Source organism: Stegastes partitus, unplaced genomic scaffold, assembly GCF_000690725.1.
Source record: "Stegastes partitus isolate 25-593 unplaced genomic scaffold, Stegastes_partitus-1.0.2 Scaffold6, whole genome shotgun sequence".
In the NCBI taxonomy this organism is placed as follows: Eukaryota; Metazoa; Chordata; class Actinopteri; family Pomacentridae; genus Stegastes; species Stegastes partitus.
Window position 1 is genome coordinate 678571 of NW_007577737.1, and position 17341 is coordinate 695911.

General features: G+C 46.6%; 1 protein-coding gene across 5 annotated transcripts in view; it reads left to right on the forward strand.

Moving 5' to 3' along the window:
• The first annotated feature begins 8530 nt into the window (after nucleotides 1-8530).
• Nucleotides 8531-17341, forward strand: part of LOC103356545 (RNA binding motif, single stranded interacting protein) — a 211766-nt gene continuing 202955 nt past the window's right edge. For all 5 annotated transcript variants that reach the window (XM_008280734.1, XM_008280759.1, XM_008280750.1 and 2 more), the window contains exon 1: nucleotides 8531-9749. In XM_008280734.1, the coding sequence (XP_008278956.1) occupies nucleotides 9675-9749 (75 nt within the window). In that variant the 5' untranslated portion in view covers nucleotides 8531-9674. The remainder of the gene's footprint in view (nucleotides 9750-17341) is intronic.

Sequence of the window (17341 nt, forward strand, 5' to 3'; positions counted from 1 at the left end):
GTGAGTATTTGTCAGCCGTTTGTTCACCTGCTCTCAGAGTTGGATAACTGTTGTTTGAAAGATAGGATCCGTGTAACGCAGCCTCCCAGCAGTCCTTCCTCTCCCGGCAGCATTGGTTGTGTGAAAGGTGGAAGGTTTGTTGGAGCTGCTTTGCTCCATTTAGTTGGTGCACTTTGATGACTTCAGTACTAGTAATTATAGAGGCGCCGCCAAGGAGGCAATCTCAAAGTGCATTGCCCTGAAAGTCTTACACTCACTGATATCTAAATGTTACCCAGCGGAGTTGCACCATAAAGTGAAGGCTCTTAATCATCTACTGTGTGCTTTCTAGTACCTCGCTACCATCTGCCAGCATTACACCATACAAATCCCAGGATGACGTTCACAATAACGTACTCTATGTCAGAGATATGCTTCCCGTTTTGAGCGTGAGCTGTGATGTATGTCGAGCATACCAAGCGAGTGCTGCTTAAACAGAACACGCTACACTTCCTGAACCTGCAGCGAAGGCGTATCTGGATCACTTACCCGTTCCTATTAATTTGTTTCGCCATTTAATCGAAGTTAAATAGACAGAAGATGTCGGGTCCTGAGACCTAATTCCACTTCTGACAAGTCAGGGGATAATTGTCTCATCAATGAAAAACACAGCCAAAAAATGAAACAGGTTCAAGTGTGTACCGAGAGCTGACGAGTGTCTCGGGCTGTGAGAGTCGGCCACTTGACTGCTCATTGATTTCATCCAGGCTGACTCTCCTTTTATTTTTACAAGTTTGGCTATTTTAGGATCATTAAAACATCATTTAAAAGTCTGGCATTGGTTTAACCCTTTAAAAACTAATTTCTGGGTATTATGCAGAAGTTTCTTTCCATGAAATGAATACTCTCCGGCCTTAAAGTGGCTTAGATGTAACTCTACGCTGGCAGCTCGAGCACACCAGCTCACCTGCATCTCTGCTTAAATGATGTAGAAGCACTCTACGCCCCGCCATGGCAAGTTGTAATACAGAAAGCCCCAACCTACAAGCTGACGGGATAGTCTTTTACATATGAAGCACCTCATGTCTAAATCTGTGTTTTTGGGATTATAAATGGTACCCTGCAGTTTCTAGGTAGGAATACGTAGCCATGACCTTCGATTTTGCTCCTGAAATTTCTCCATCCATGCCTCTTCTGCTTTTGCATTTAAATAAAAACACCACATGCATATGCCAACAAGGTAAAAAGTCTTTAATAATAATAGAATCACAAAGCACTACACAAACCTGCAAGACCATGTTTTTGGCCTGAGGGTCAGCGGTAAACACAAGACCATATTGTCATGATGTATTTAGAGAATTTGTGAGCAAACAGTTGCGTATTTATATATATTTTCAGTCTACCTAATCAACTCAGAATTAACTCTCCTTTTCGCTTTGTTCTCAGTCTTCACCGTGTGCAAATTCTGTCTGTTAAGCTGCAAAACGCTCCGCTGTGTTCAAAAATCAGCCGCTAGCTTCGTCTGTTTGGCCGTGGGCACCGGGCAGGTAACGTACAGCAGTTTTATCAGAGTTCTTATTCTGAAAAGAACCGTCTGCAGAGTCAAAAAAAAGGGCAACGCTATGAGAGCAGCAAGAGTGAGTTATGTCCTGGAAAACCAAAACAACGAGCTAAAAGAGGACGGAAAATCTGTGTAGCCGAGAGCAAATGAAATGTGATGAATTTCCACTCGTGAGCCGCCTCCGTTCACACACAAGCAGCCATGTGATCTGCTGTTGATGCAAAAATAGAAGCTGCAGGAGTGAAATGAGCGAACCAAACGGCAGCACATATTCTGATGATGTGTCAGGTGGCTGCCTGTGTGCTCGGGGTCACTAGTCTTCACCTTTCCACAGCTTAACCGTTATACAGCCAGAATGACGATCATGGATGGAAAAAAAAAACCCAACAATAAATCACCACTTGTGCTATATAGCCTCCTTGTGTTTTCTTTTATGGTAAAACAAAGGCGTGAGCACAATGTCTGGCCTATCCATTCAGTGTTATTTAGTCCTGAAGCTTGTCTCTTCAACTCTCCCTCACTGTTTTCTTTGTCTCCTGGGCTTCATGCTTTGCATGCACAGGATGAGACACCGGGGGAGGTTAAGAGAGGAGCTGGAATGGAGTTCTGCTCCATTTACCACCCTGAAATATTCCTCTTAGAACGACACACTCTGTTTTCTCTCTCTCCTCACTCTCGGCGCTGTTTCTCACTCTGCCGGTCTCCTCCCTCTCACTTCTCATCTCTGTGACATGTGGTCATTTCACTTCATTCCAGGATGGCTTAGCAGTGCTTTAAAAATTTGCTGCTGTCCTCCCATCCCATCCTGCTCAATTGCAGGCAGCATTGAGCTTCATAGGCCCATACAGATCTGTTCCTGGTGGCTATAACTCTTTCCCCAATCTCCAATCTTCCTTCTGCTGTGGGCAGAACCTTTATCTATTGCTTCACAGTTTTACTCTCCTGCTGCGTGCCTCTGACAGGGTTGCCCATGAACACTGGTTACCGCACTCATAGCCTCATATACACGTATACAGGCACCTTGTTTTGGGGTTTATATGCAGGATTATTTCAGATGCGGTTTTGTTTAAATCTGTCACTTGAAGATGCATCGGCAAAGACACAGGAAGTAGCACCAAACTGCCAAGAGTGAATGGCTCTGCACTCAGATCTATTTAGGGCATTAACACAATGAATAAAACAAAACACACTCACATGACACAGTGCGAGTGCTGTGATGAAGCTTTGATAGTCCTCCGTCTCCATTCGATCAATGTGACTTCTGAGTAATTTTTGTCTTTTGTTTTCTCTCCTGTGGGCTCTGCTGCGTTCCTCATTTACAGAGTGTACATTTAGAACGTTAGGGCTTAGCACGCCCACATGGAACATATCTATTGTTTAAACTCACGCTGTCTGCCTGTGCAGCACTTCAATCCTTATTATGCAGAGATTCTCTTGGCGTCGCCTCTTCTTTATCTGTACGGACGTAACCGTGCCTTCGCTGGCAGTCAGACTGATGCTGGTTCACAGAAGGACGTGGCTGCGGTTTGTATTCATATTAGGCCACAGGAAGTTTGATCTGTGAGCCCCTCCACCTCAGCTGTCAGTATAACCTTGACCCTTGACTTTCCTCTTTCACACTTTGCTTTCGCACTGATGCTCCAGCCGCTGCCACAGCTGTACACCACCTGACTTGACTTTTGCAAACACTGAAGCAGCCACATGCACTCGCACATCCACCCCAGCTGTAGGCCTCTTTTTCCCCCTCCCCGTACGAATTCATTTGCAGCAACTCTGATCTTTTCTCAGAATCTCGTTAATCAGGAAACGAGTCGGCTGGCATGACTTGTATACATTTCGGAGTAGAGATCTAGTAAGCGTATGTAATTAACTCTTGTAGGTCTACTGCCCGTCCCTCGTCGGGTGTAGTAAAGGGGTGTTGTGCGTCATTTTTACTCACGCACGTCTGGTTTCAGATTTCCTCCCCATTAAGCCTGCATTGCTCTCCTCTGTGTTGTGATAGAAGCTAATGACTCACTGGAAATCTGCCTGGTGTTTATCAAATGTCTCAGAGCAGGGCTGGTGGTCTGGAGTCAGTCTACCCGCTTCTTTTTTTCTTAACATTATCGTGAAGCATTAGATAAGGAGCCGAACCCGAGTGATGACACCGTCGTATATAAAGAAATAATAATAAAGAGAAGTACCCTGCAATGATATCTTGACTATATCACTCTGCTCTTTCGCTGTGGAAAATTATACTCTCAGAGGGGGAATGTGTTGAATTACCTCAGTCTGTCATCCGTCGGCGCGCTGATAAGAACGTATTAAGAAATCGCGTGTGTCGGAGACGCGGTGAACTTACACAAATAACGGCAAGAAATTTTTCTGCACGGAGTCTAGAGGCATTGCAGGCGCGGTTTAAGCGAGTACATCATTCAGTGTGGTGTATATTTTCTTTATTCTCATGCGTCTGCTCAGATTACAGCGTCCCAGTTTGAATCGATGTCAGACTTGGGCTACGTTATTTGCTAATGAAGAAAATAAACGTGTATTTTTCGCTTATTTTTCCCTAAACGGGGACAGACATGGTTTATTTTCAGAACGCCGCTTTGACGTTAATTGGTGTCTTAGCATGCCTTTAAATTTAGCTAAATTAGATTTTTTGCTTTCATGGAAAAATCTAATTGCTACCTTCGTCATCTGTTGGTGACCTTCAGAATATTAATGCTTCTAATTCGTCATAATTCATCCGTGTTTTGTTTTGTTTTTTTAGCATATTGGAAACTACAGTCGTGATCTTTAATCCACAACCCAAGCTCAGCCTATGCAACAGATGTGCACATCTACAGATCGTCGGTTTATCCTGAACACATCCCCAGAGGAGCTGGTTGGTTAGTCATGCTTCATCAGTAGGTTCGCATAAAACATGTAAAATCATCTTATGCTCTTGGGTATCTCCCAGTAGAACCACTGCCAAAAGCAAAAGGGTCTTTTTTTTTTTTTTTTTTTTTTTCCAGGAATACCAGCCCTGCTGCTCCCTAACTCCCCTCTCCATCTTTTCTTCCAGCCCTCCTCCTCCCCCTCCCCTGGCACAGCGCCAGCCTTCCCTCAAATTTCATGCATCTGGTCATTTCTGGGAAACACCCACGGCAGCACTGTCCAGCAAACCACAGGAAACAAAGCCTCTTGGTTTCTGCAGCAGCTTGAAGAAGGCCAGTAGTTGCCCTCAGGGACGGGTCAGGCAGCAGGGCGAGATGGTTGTGGACTTTCTAGGAATTCTGTTTTGAAGGGAACATTGTGTAATCCTCGACTGTTTTCTTGTTTTGACGACGACATGCCTTTTTTTTTTTTTTTAATGCTGCTGAAGCCATACCTCTCATTGTTTCTCCCATTTAGCTTGAGATTGAGGGCAAACTCAATAACTGTTGTTAGAACAAAAGCTCTCCAGAACACTTGATGTTGCAGAGAAGATTGCTTTTACGGCTGTTCAGAGTTGCCAAGTAAGAATTTAACTAATCTAAAAAGAAAAGCCTAAATAAAATTACCCTGAACCGCTCAGGTGTCCAGAGGCCACGCTGGGATCACGCTGAGGTTTTCCATTACGAGACACGCCTGATTCTGTAGAGGGAAAATGCGGCTCCTTAACACCTCCGGGCCATGATACACCCTCAGCCGTCTTCCTCTTCCTCTATTTTAGAGTCCTGTGAATGACTCATTCATGCTCTCGATTTAGAAAGTGAATCAACAAGCATCAGAGGAAGACCTCGGAACAGAAGAGCAGCAGATGGCTTCCGCTTTGTTTTATGAAAACGCTCGACAGACCTGGCTGCAGAAGCATCCGCGGATATTCCTCGGTGTGGGAGAGCAGTGGAGAGGCGCAGTTTTAGCTTCATCGCAGCAAATCAGATTGCAGATCAGATCAGTCCTCTGGTCGCTGCGAGGAACACCGAGTGCGGATTCACCGTGCTGTTCTGGGTGGCGAATCCCCCCGCCGTCCAAACAGGTTTATAGACAAATAAAAATGTTCCCGAAGCTCCTGTTAAAAATCTGGATGCAGTGAAAACATCCTGAAGCTGATATAAAAGCTGAAAACTTTATATTTTGCCGTGACGACGATGCTAAATGATGCTGCAGCAGTGTTTGCGTTACAAGACAAACTCGCCGACTGCGTGTGACGTCTCCGTGACGTCTCTGCTGAGTCAGACCGCGGCGCTTACGTCACCGTCGGGAGCAAAACGCACATCGAGCCTCGAAAGTTTGCTTCAGCGTCGGCGTTTATTTACATGCAGCGTGGAGTGCTGCTCTCCGCTCACTTAACGTCAAATCGGCTTCATAAACTAACCTCCGCCAGCTCATCGGGTGGAGGCTGGAAGTTCACGTCAACCGGTTCTCAAGGTAGTTTCTGGTGTTGTCAGCGGGGCCACGGGTCAAGTTCTTTAGTTTCAAGAGTCAAGTCTCAATTCCCGGCTCTTAATTCTTAATGGCCGGACCGATGAATATTAATGGCGGAGCTGACCAATGTCTGTGTAATGGTACTCTCCTGTGTTTCCATTCTGTGGCCACTCATTTGAATACATTTCGGATAAAGTCAGTCGCTTTGCAGTCATAAATAGCAGCAAATATCCCGTAATTGGTTCAGCTCTGGTTTGGTCTGCAGCTCATGGTTTAGATTTTGTTTTGCTTTAAAGAAAATTTGAAAATTGTTTTTATCAGTTCCCAAAACTAAATGTAAATCCCTATTTTTAATTGTTGTTAATTTTGGATTTAATCAGCTTTCCAAAACCCATAGATGTTCAGTTTTTTTTTTTTTTTTTTGGTCTTATAAGAAAATAAGCAAAATCTCACTTTTGATCGATCGTCGATTAATCCACTAATGGCTGCTGCTCTATTTTGATGATGGTACAGGGGTCTCAAATCCTGGTCCTTGAGGGCCACAGTCCTGCATGTTTTAGCTGTTTCCTTTTCCAACACACCTCATTCAAATGATCAGCTCATCATCAAGCTCTGCAGAAACCTGATAACGATCCTGATCATGTGAATCAGGTGTGTTGGAAGAGGGACACATCTAAAACATGCAGGACTGTGGCCCTCGAGGACCAGGATTGCCCACCACTGTGATGGTAGCATTAGAAAATAAAAAAATATGGCTAACAAAGATGCTTTTTTCTCCCCATTATGACATTGATGCGTACTTTGTCCCCACTTTTTATCGCTCGAGGCAAAAAATTTGTAGATTTGGTCACATGTGGACGAAATCTGGGTGAAAACAAACGGATCTGCTGCTCTGTTCTACTTCATTTAAAACAGGGATTCAGTGAAAACACAAAAAGAAATGATGAGCCTTATCTCTGAAATCCAGAGATGACTCCACGCGATCGCTCGGTGTGCACACGGCGGTATGAAGACGTATGAATCCTTTCTGCCTCCGCGCCTCTTTCAGGTTCCATCTCCCAGTGTGTCTTATTTTCGCTCTGTATCTCCTCTTCTATTACTCTCTCCATTGGCCTTTGTCCGCCTCGCTCTCTGTGTTCTCCGTCTTTCCGCGGACGCTGAGAGTTTGTGTCTAGTTGAATCAGAGGCTGTTAATCTGGTAATCCTCAATCAATATCAGCCTCATCTCTTCCCTTCAGATAAAAGTGGCCTATCTGATAATTATATTTTCCTCTCCATGTCTGTAAAAGGCTGCCCTTTCCCTCCGTGCTTTGTTTTGGTCCCTGGGATTCTTCTGCTGCTATCGATCTGGTCTGACCACATGCACCGGGCCCTTTCATACACACGACTCTCATAAAAAGTATGTGGCATTTGCACTGCATAGTGTGTCTCGTTTCTGAAAACAAATGCTTGATATGTGATCTGAAAAAGGCTCTGCACTGTCAGCTAATGTCTCTGTGATTGATTGAAGCAAACAGCGGCTTCGGCACTGCTGACAATATACTGTATGCCATCAAAGTATAAAAACAAATGGTTTTTACTCTACTCTGTTGTGAAAAATATCTGTTTTTTACAGCTAAACTCACTTATCGTGAGTGTACTAGTGCACCAGAAATCTGTAATTAGGTTATTATTATTTGAGAAGGAGACATCAGCCTCGTGGGTTTTTGCGTAATGCTCTCAAGTGGAACGGATGAAACACAAAACTAAACTCATCAAAGTCACAGATCTATTTTCAGACGTGGAAATTGCCAAAATGTAATTGTTTTCAGTCCAGTGATTTCACGTTGTAGGTTTTGGCTGCAGCCGTCTTCACTTGTCATGGCAGGTAATTTAAACGAAAACCGAGCAGATTCGCTAATTGAGTGAAAAACGAGGCTCCTGAACCCGTGGCCTCAGCGTCATCGAGACGCCCTCGAGGACGTCGGGTCGGATGCTGTTTGTTCTTATGGGTTTGCGTGTCTGAGACAGGAAAGGAGTGGGGATGACGTCTGAGTGTAGCTGCGGTTACTTTGACTGAATGCTGTTTTTGTCCGTCAAGATCATCGCTCATCATTTGATGTTGAGGTTTCTTCATGCAGATTTACCTGTTGTGCATACAAACATATGTTGTTCTGAGAGGTTCACACTGTGCAGGAACAAGATGCAATGATGGAAAAATGGAGGAAACACTGTAAAAGCATTGCAGCGTCTCAAAAGTTGCATCCAACTTTGCTAGTTTTGAGAATAATCAGGCCGGTTGCATCTGTGTGGAGACACTGTGTTCCAGGTGGCAGCTCCGCGTGCAGCCAGTAGGGGGAATCGACTGCTCGCGCTGGAGCCGTCCCCTCTCCTCTCCACTCCTCTGCTCCTCTTCCCTGCCGCCTTCTCCCAGGTTGTGGAAACGCTGCAGCCCGCTGGTCTGTGTCTGGATCCCTCTCTCTCGCTCAAAGACCCTCCCACCGGCTGGGCTCGGGAAGGAGGAGGCAGTCTGCTCTGCTCGAGGCAGCCTTCGGACGAGCCCCCTTTACCACCCTGTCAGTGTGGAGGAGAAGGAGAGAGAGAGAGAGAAAGAGAGAGAGAGAGAGAGAGAGAGAGAGAGAGAGAGAGAGAGCAGCTGTGTGACAGAGAGAAAGAGAACGAGGCAGGCTGCTTAGAGGAGTGAGAGAGCCAAGGAAGAAATAAGGAACACATTTTACAAGAGCAGAAAGAGGGAGGATCGCAGCCGAGGGACTCCTTCTCCACTGGACACCCAGGACACAGTCACTGTGGGGTTTTTTTTTCACTCATCTACTAGCTGGAACTCAGTGGATTGACTAACCAACCAGTGGATTTTTTTGTTTGTTTTTAATATACTCTTGTGCCACATCGTTCAGAACCTGGGATCTCTGCTGTCTGTCTGTCTGTCTGTCCTCCGGCTGGCTCTACCGCTACAGACTGAGATTGCTTTCTGTGTCTGCGCTCAGCTCTCGTGTTGTGATTCTGCCTCCCCCCCTTTCGCTCAAAGTGCATCTGTCGGCAACCGGCGGCGCTGAGGATATCTCCCCCTCTGTCAGACAGGACAGCCATCGTCGAATCAGGCTCCAGAGGCGAGAGGAGAAAGTGTGTGTGCATGTAAGAGAGGGAAACGAGAGCGAGGGGCAGCGAGAGAGAGTCAGATTCACAGTGTGTCTGAGAGAGAGGCAGATTAAAGCCCAGGCGAAAGACTGGAGAGGAACAGCTTAAACAGAGAAGTGAACCTATACGTCCTCTCCCGTTTTCCTCACCATTCCTTTCCTCTTCCTCTCCTCTTCTCCTCTTCCTCTCCCATTTTCCAACATTCATAGGACTGCCAGAGCTACTGCCACCTGCACCTCCTCGCGTCTTCTCTCTCCTCCTCTTCTTCCTCTACCTCACCCTTATCACTATCCGATAGCGGTCTCGGTTCGAGCACTTGTGGAAATATTTCCGTTGAACCGGCAGTGAGAGACTGAGCGAGCATCCGCCTGATCCCGAGTCTCTGGACACAGTGAGGCACAGTTTGCCAGGAGCTTCCCCGTCAGAGGCGGACCTTCTCCCAGCCACTGTCCACCACGCAGCAGACCCTGCCTTCTCCCTGGAGGACCAGCTTGCGACACAGTGGTGCGGACAGCGAAGACAGGAATTGCACAGTCCCCCTCCGTTGCCTCTATCCCATTGCTAGCTACTTGGCAGCTCCCGCCCCCGTGTCACCATTCCCTGCCTCAGTGCTAAGGATTCCAGCTACATGGGCAAGCGATTGGAGCAGCAGCCAATGTACCCTCAGTACACCTACTACTACCCCCACTATCTCCAGACCAAGGTATGCCGCTCTTCTTTCATTCCTCGAGCCCACTCATCTTACTCCCACACTCCTACCCTGTCTCCCTCCCACCCTTCCTCATCCTCACCACCCACTCCCCCCCTCTCTCCTCTATTCCACCCCCTCTCCACGTCCTCCTCTCCTCTCTGAGTGGAGATGGGATTGGTGGAGGCGCCGTGGTTTCAGACGGCAGGTATACCTCGTTGGAGTTTGGACGTCTCTGTCATGTGTCGCTGAGTGAATGATCAAGGATTAGGGATCAAGGTTGGAGGCTTTGGCTTCCTGTTTGGTCAAGGCTGGTAGAGCGTAACTGGGATGTGTCCAGTAGCCTCCATCCGTCAGTCGCCTGCCAGCTACCGAGCTCCCAGTGATGTGATGTGCATGATGTGTGATGTTTTAAGGCATATCTTAATCAAAACGACCAACTGACACCTCTTTCTGTGATGTCGCACTTTCAGGAAATAAAAGAACGAGGATCTCAAATTAGCACATCGACGAAGTGTTTGCAGGCCATCGCTTGAAAGCTTCTGAAACAGAGCATCTCATAACGAAGTTGCTAATTTGCTAAACCGAACAAATGCAGTCACAACGAGAGGGCAAACAGGTGACGAGCTTCCCTCTTTCTATGGCGCCGGTATAGTTGTGACACAGAGCAGGCATGAGGAAGGCTGCCCGTGTTTGTTCTAGTTGTAGTATGCATCAGTGCCTCTGGGATGGAAGCCCAGGCTTGGGCCCCGATGGCTGCCAGGACATTGGCTGGGCACACTAACCAGACATCATCAAGGGATTAAAATGGAAGCCTTTTGGGGATTACTTTATTTGTTTTTCCTACCACATGCGTAACACTAATTTCTCTCCATTATGGTGATGGTGCGATGCACGGCCGTGGCAGGGCGACGTGCTGCAGGTGTGCAGTTGAACTTTGTGCGGCAGTTAAGTCTCATTAAACGATGCAGTTTCGATTATTACTACAAAAATCAAACACATTATTGTTCTTTTCACATTTTATGCGCTGATCTCATGTGACTATTAATTATCCTCCAATGTTTGTATAGAGTCAGAGTTTATACTTGACACTTTTTTTTAGTTCCAACCTTCAGATTTTTAGGTTAATAACAGCATAAAATAATCCATTGTTTTGATTTCGGTTCTGCTGTTTTTATTTTTAATCTCTGCTCAGCTGGAGAAACAAAAGTTCAGATGTGTCAATTCTGCTCTATTTACAGCAAACAGATGAAGCAGGAAAACATTTTTTAAAGCAAAATATGCATCGTTAAAATCAATAAAGCACAATGAGACACATTAGCAGCCATGTTTTCCGTGTGGAGAGCTGCATTTTGAACCGTTGCACTTCCAGCCGGGAGGACCTGACTGCAGCCCCACCTGGCAGTCCACTAGCTCTCCCCCTGATTTATAGTTTAATACATTTGTACTGCTGCCATATGGCTTCCCTCTCCCTCCCTCCCTCCCTCCCTCCTCTACTCCTACCATCATCCCGCTCGCCCTCCCTCCCTCCCTCCCTCTCCCCCTTCTCATATCTCAGAGTTGCTCATCTCGAGGGCCTCTCAATCAAGGCATGCCCCTCCATTCTCCCATCCCTCCCTCCCACTCCCCTCCCTCTCTTCCTCCCGCCTCTCACTTTCTGCCTCCCCTCACTGTTGCAACAGGGCCCTCTGCCTCCTCCGCCTGTGCTGCAGTTCACTCCCAAGGTCAGCGCAGATCTGATCTTGCCACCGTCAGCGTTTGATGCATCCTTGGGCGAGCTGCTAGGGGTCCTGTGTCATGCAAACGAGACCCAGAGCGGAGCGTGCGGGGCAGAGAGAGCGTGCATTTCCCTTTTATAAATCGGCGGCCAACATTCATATTCATTTTCATGGTTAGTTAGCGTCGCCAGTGGCCTTGTAGGTTGATACGACAGAGCCACAGACGGGGGTCAAGAGGAGAAAGGGAGGCTGGGAGAGAGGCCAGGGTGTTGGGCAATGTGGCCAAGAGGGCTGTGGAGAGCTATCTCACGCTCTCATTAATGATCATTGATAGCTCGATTACAGAGAGGGGAGAAGGGCCTTGGCTGGCAGGTTCACACCACTCGACAAAATCACACACAACTGTTACTTTGGCCTCGCACACTCACACAAATTTACTGCAGGTTCCCCTTTCTGCATGCACACGCTCTGCAGAGTCTCAAATCACAGACGTCTTTCTGTTAATCAATGTGCGACCTCCCAGGAGACGTGGACGGAGGAACATAAATAATGTGGAATAACTCGTATGGAACTGTTATTCTTAAAGTGTTTGCATGGAGATTTTACAGAGCATATATGGTCTTTTACAACATTAATGTTAAAAAAAAGGAGCTAAATAATGTCATAATGATATGACAGGAGAAGCAGAGGCCCCGTCTCTAAACTGGGGGTCCCCTCTGTATGTCTGTGTTATATTCTAATTTAATGGAGTTCTTTGATGCCGTCCAGCATGTGCTAGTCAGCCCAGATTAGAATGTGAAAGTCAGAGAATGAGATGAAACAATAACATTTGGCTTTCTATTGATTAGTGCAGTGGGGCGTAGCATGTGCTTCTCTTTAGCTGAATTATTGATTCCTGAAAGAGGATTTGTGTGTCCGTGTGTTGGCGTGTCTGTGTGTGTGTGTGTGGCTTTTATATGAGGTTATGGCTGGGGGGAGCTGGCAGGATGTTGCTTTGATGAAAGGATCCTTTAAAGGCCCTATTTCTGTCTATTCCCCGGATGATCAGTCCATGGAGTCATTTACTGAAATCCAGCCTTTATTCAGCCTGTGTCTTTCTGCGTGAGCTTGATGGCTGCTGCTGTTCGCAGCTTGCTGTGCATTCAACTTTAATGATAGGTAATAGATGTGCATCATAAATGAGAAAATTACAGTAAAATGCCTGAGCCAGGTCCCAGCCAGACCCCTCCCCGCGCCCGTGAGAACAATTACAGCACACAGTACAGTTATTGTTGTTCCACGCCGGTGTTTAGGGAAGAATATGATTTTTTAACTAAATGTGTGCACTAAGTGCCGTTTTAACTCAACAACGGGCTTTTTTCAGGTCCGTTTCATTATCACAACTCTCAATAGGAACTCTGGAATTACCGCTAATTTACCTTGAATACCTGCCGTAGATTCTGCCTCTGTTGTGATATTCAGTTGGCTCCACTGTCGCTGAACTGTATGTACCCGGTGCTGCTGTACCCGTCTGCTGTTACTGCCACCGATAGGCTAGGTCATTACATGCTTAATGTCAGCGATCACTTGCACAGACAAACACACACACACACACACACACACACACACGCTTGCACTGTGGTTGTGATCTGGGAGCTGGCAGGGCTCTGTGTTACAGCCAGACTAGTACATACAGAATCTGAGAAGCCGAGAGGGGCAGATTGAGGTAGATTTAGCGGCGGCTAATGTCCCTGGCCTTAAGTAAACACCAGTCAATGAAGCCCTTTGAGAGGATCTGCGCCTGTTTCTCTGCCCCCACCATAGGCATCATTTATACGCCGTCTAATTCTTTATAAATGGAGGGAAGGGTTGCATGTGGGTGAGAAGGAAAGACAGAGTGGAGGCGTGGATGTTATAGGGAGGGAAGGGCCGGTTAAAAGCAAGGAAAAGGGTTTGGTTACGGGCTGATCCACTGTGCTGCAGAAACAACAACAGAGCCGATCTAAATCCTCCTTTAATGCCCCGATTGAGGAAAAAGAGAAACACGGAGACGACGAGGGGGGGGGGGGGGATGGACTTGCATAGAGTGGAGAGCAAATCAAAAGCAGAGAGAAAGGACCTGTTTCCAAAGTCTGTCATTAATTCAGTTATCAGCGGCGTAAAACTCGGCTTAGTTCCCTCCGTCTGCGCTGATGTGGTTCCGCTTTGAAGAGTTTATCAAGCCTTTTAAGAGGGGAAATATACACATCTTGTATTACATTTCCTAAAGCCCAGCCCTGTTTTGAGTCCAGGACAATATGTTCTTATTAGCACCAAGACAGGGCTAATATAAGTCACTTCCCCAAGTATGTGCTTCACAACTGAATGGCTGAAACAAAACACATCGCCCGCCTGGCTGTAAATGAACCCATCACGTCTTAGCTCACTCATATTGTCAGGAGCTCCGGTTTGCTGTCTTTTTTTTATTTTTTTCCTTCACCTCGTAGTCAGGAAGCTTTCTGCTAATTATTAAACGAATATCTCCTGTCGTTATCTGCTGATGCCTTTGGCTTCATCCAGCTTTAAAATGCCTCCGTGTCAGTCACTGGGGCAGACAGCTCTATTTATTTGCCACGGCCTTTGTCTACACACACACACACACACACACACACACACTCACGCTACGGTGGGGGCTTCTCTTAAACCTTCTCATCTGTCAGCTGACAGCCCGGCCCTATCTGCACACCCATACATTAAGGCTGTGTTTGCATTAATGCTTCTGGCGGGCCTCTCGTACAGTACAGCTCAGAGCGCGGCGCCGAGGCCCGGCCCGTTGCATGCTGCCTTCCTCATCTCATTACAGCTGCTTTACCAGAGTGCTCTCTCAAGATTGATATCCATTTTGTTAGAAGAGGAATGGAGGAACATACAAAGGAGAGGGAGAGAATCTTGTTTGTATTCTATGGGCTGGAGGAAGCTGCTCTGCGTTAGCTCTGGAGTAGAAAGGGATTAGAAATGTAGCGGCCATGTTGGATGTGTGTGTGTTTGTGTTGCGTAGTTTACAAGATTGTACGAGACAATTATTAAGTTTCAACCGGTGCACAAACATTGTGTTTGCGGCCGATTGTGTGATTGCTAGACGGTCTGGCGCGTCGCGTGAAGGTCTCAAAACCAGGTCGCATATTTCTCCTCTTCACGGCCGTCTTTGTGTTTTATTGAAGTGTCCTTGAGCAAGTCACAGAACAAAGTACCTGCTCACTTACTGGAGGTTGCTGTGAAGAAAAAAAAAAAAAAAACGAGTATCCAAGATAAATGCCTAAAATATAAAATGGTATGCTCGGTGGTGGAGTTGTTGCCCCGGGGAATCTCGTCTCTGAACTCTCCTTCCCCGACCATCTGGAGATAACCGGCGACTCTGGTCTGTGCTGCAAGAGGGAAGAACTCCTACCTGTGTGGTGAAATGGGGCATATGGGGGGGTGGGGGAGGTGGTGCAGGTCGAGTTTCCTTGAACCAGAAAACCTGGGTTAAGACACTGAACCCCCGCTAACTTCCGAAAGCACTGCTGCGAACCTTACTGTATAAAATATAGTGCGCATGTGAACGTGTAATCGCAGGTGGTCGGGAGTAGCACCGCATATTTATGAATTTCCATGCGTTAATATCGTCCGAGACTTTTCTTGATGGGCTGAGCTTTCTGTGTTTTCCAGCAGAGAGAAGGAGGCATGCAGAGACAACATAGAGCAGGACAGACAGCAGAGATGTTTCAGATTCAGAGCCAGATGAAATAAGACACATGATGTGCCCCTCAAACCCACCAGTGCAGCAGGACTCTACAAATACACCTGCTTTCTTCCCTCTGTCTTGTTTTTACTAGCGTTTCTCTCTGTAACACAGCCTCTGCCTGGAGCTGTCTAGTCTGGCCCACTGTTTCACTCTTCTGCCTCTCTGGCAAGGGCCTCGCCTGGCGTTTTCACGCTCTATTTTCTGTCTCCCCTTTTCGCCTCTGAGGATGCTGGGGTACAGTTCTCAAAATTTTGTCTCTTTTCATCTTTGACTGTTTATGTATCCCCCCCTCTCACTTTTTTTTTTCTCACATCACTCTTTCTTGTTCCTGTTTTTTGGCCAAGAACTCCCTTCATCTTTAAATTCTCTTTCATGTCGTCCCTCTTTGTAATTACTCTTTCCCATCCTCCATCGCTTTCGCGTGCCTCTCCGTCTATTTCCGGGAGCCCCTGCTGTCTGCTGGGCCTGGTGTCCTGCCATCTGTGCAGGATGACATGAGTGGCTGGAGAGACACCTCCTGTGCGGACCCCTTTAATGCATACAGCTCATATTAGCATACAGGAGAGCATATGGGATGCAGCAGCAGTCAACACAAATCAAATACTGTGCAAAGTTCATTTCAGCTGCATGTAGTTCTTCTGAGAGTATAACAAAAAAAACTTCCATCAAACAGGAATACATTCAGGTGAATATGTTTAGTCAGGGATTATCAACTTTGCTGAAAAGGAGATAAAAGGATTTCAAACTTTGCTGAAACTTCAGCTTCTGTTTCTGCTCAATAAGTACTGAATAATATGTCTGATTAAGACTGAGTGTTTTCAGTGTTCAATATCTTTGTCTGGCCTTTTTTTTTTTTTTTTTTCTTTTACAGCATCCTGAGAGTCTCTTATATTATACGAACCACGGGAATTCCTTAAATTTCCATCTGCTTCAGTTTGTAAATGTGACGCATGTATGCGGTGCACATTTTCTTTGTTTTCAACGTGTCGCAGTATGTTTGACCCAACTGTGAGCTGTCGTGTATCCCCACAGAGGGATGCAAAATGTCCTCACACTGGAATGATGACAGCCTTGGATGTATTTATAAACTCTGTTAATGTGCATAGTTGTACATGAAAAGGGAAAATAGTGTCTGACTTGGCCAATATAGTGGAGAGGAGCTGGGTCGGGGCAGCAGAGCGAGCTGGTGGTGGTGGAGGATGTAAGACACGTGCTGGAGACGGCTGAGGGAGGGGGAAGTAAACGCACCTCGTGAGAGACAGACAGGCAGTGAGCTAGAGAAGGGCTTTTGTTGCTCCGGTGTAACTGAAGCTTTCTGTGTCTGCTGCGTCTCTTGCCCTACCTTTGGCATGCCGGTTCACATGGGGATTACTCAGGTTGCTGGTGTAGCGATAACGGCAGTGGAAGGATGAGGGTAGGGGGGGAGGAGGAGGTGAGGAGGTGGAGGTGGTGGCTCGGCATGGTAGCATTCACTGACTCAGACTCAGCCAGGGTAATTGCTCCTGCATTTTTAAAGAGTGGCTGCTGCGTGTGCTTTGAGGAGAAGCGCACCAGAGGATCTTTGCACAGCTCCCAGAGCAGCAGAGCTGCCTTTTCACCTTCCCGACTGAGGGCGTCTGAGGAAGGCCAACGCCTGCTTTATGTGCTCATGTCTAATCAGACCTAAATGTCTCTTGGTTGTCTCTTCATGCAGGAGGAGGCCCTGGCTGCTCCTCTCCTAATGAATTCATAATCAAATTGTCACGAGTGATGGTGTTGTGAATTTAATATGTTAATCACATGAAAGCCTTGTATGTGTGAAGCGCTGTAAAGACCGTTTTCCCGTGCGGATCCTGATGGCGCTGTCCAGAGAAACGAGCGCTCCCACACTTTTGTTGTGCACATATGGTTTCTACTGAGCACTGGGCTGTAGTCCTAGTCTGTGGTTTGCCTCATAACCATGTTATTGTAAACTCAGGACACCTAATAGTGGTGGATTCCTCATCTGAACAGTCTGCTACGTAGGTGATGGTGTGTGTTCCATTAAACCGGTTTCCTGGAAAGTCTTGCATGAAAAGAAGTGCAATTTTTCTTTTCTTTTCTTCCTTTTTTTCATTGAGGTGACCTGAAAAACCACCTGTGAGAAGGCGGAAATATCAGCGCTATCA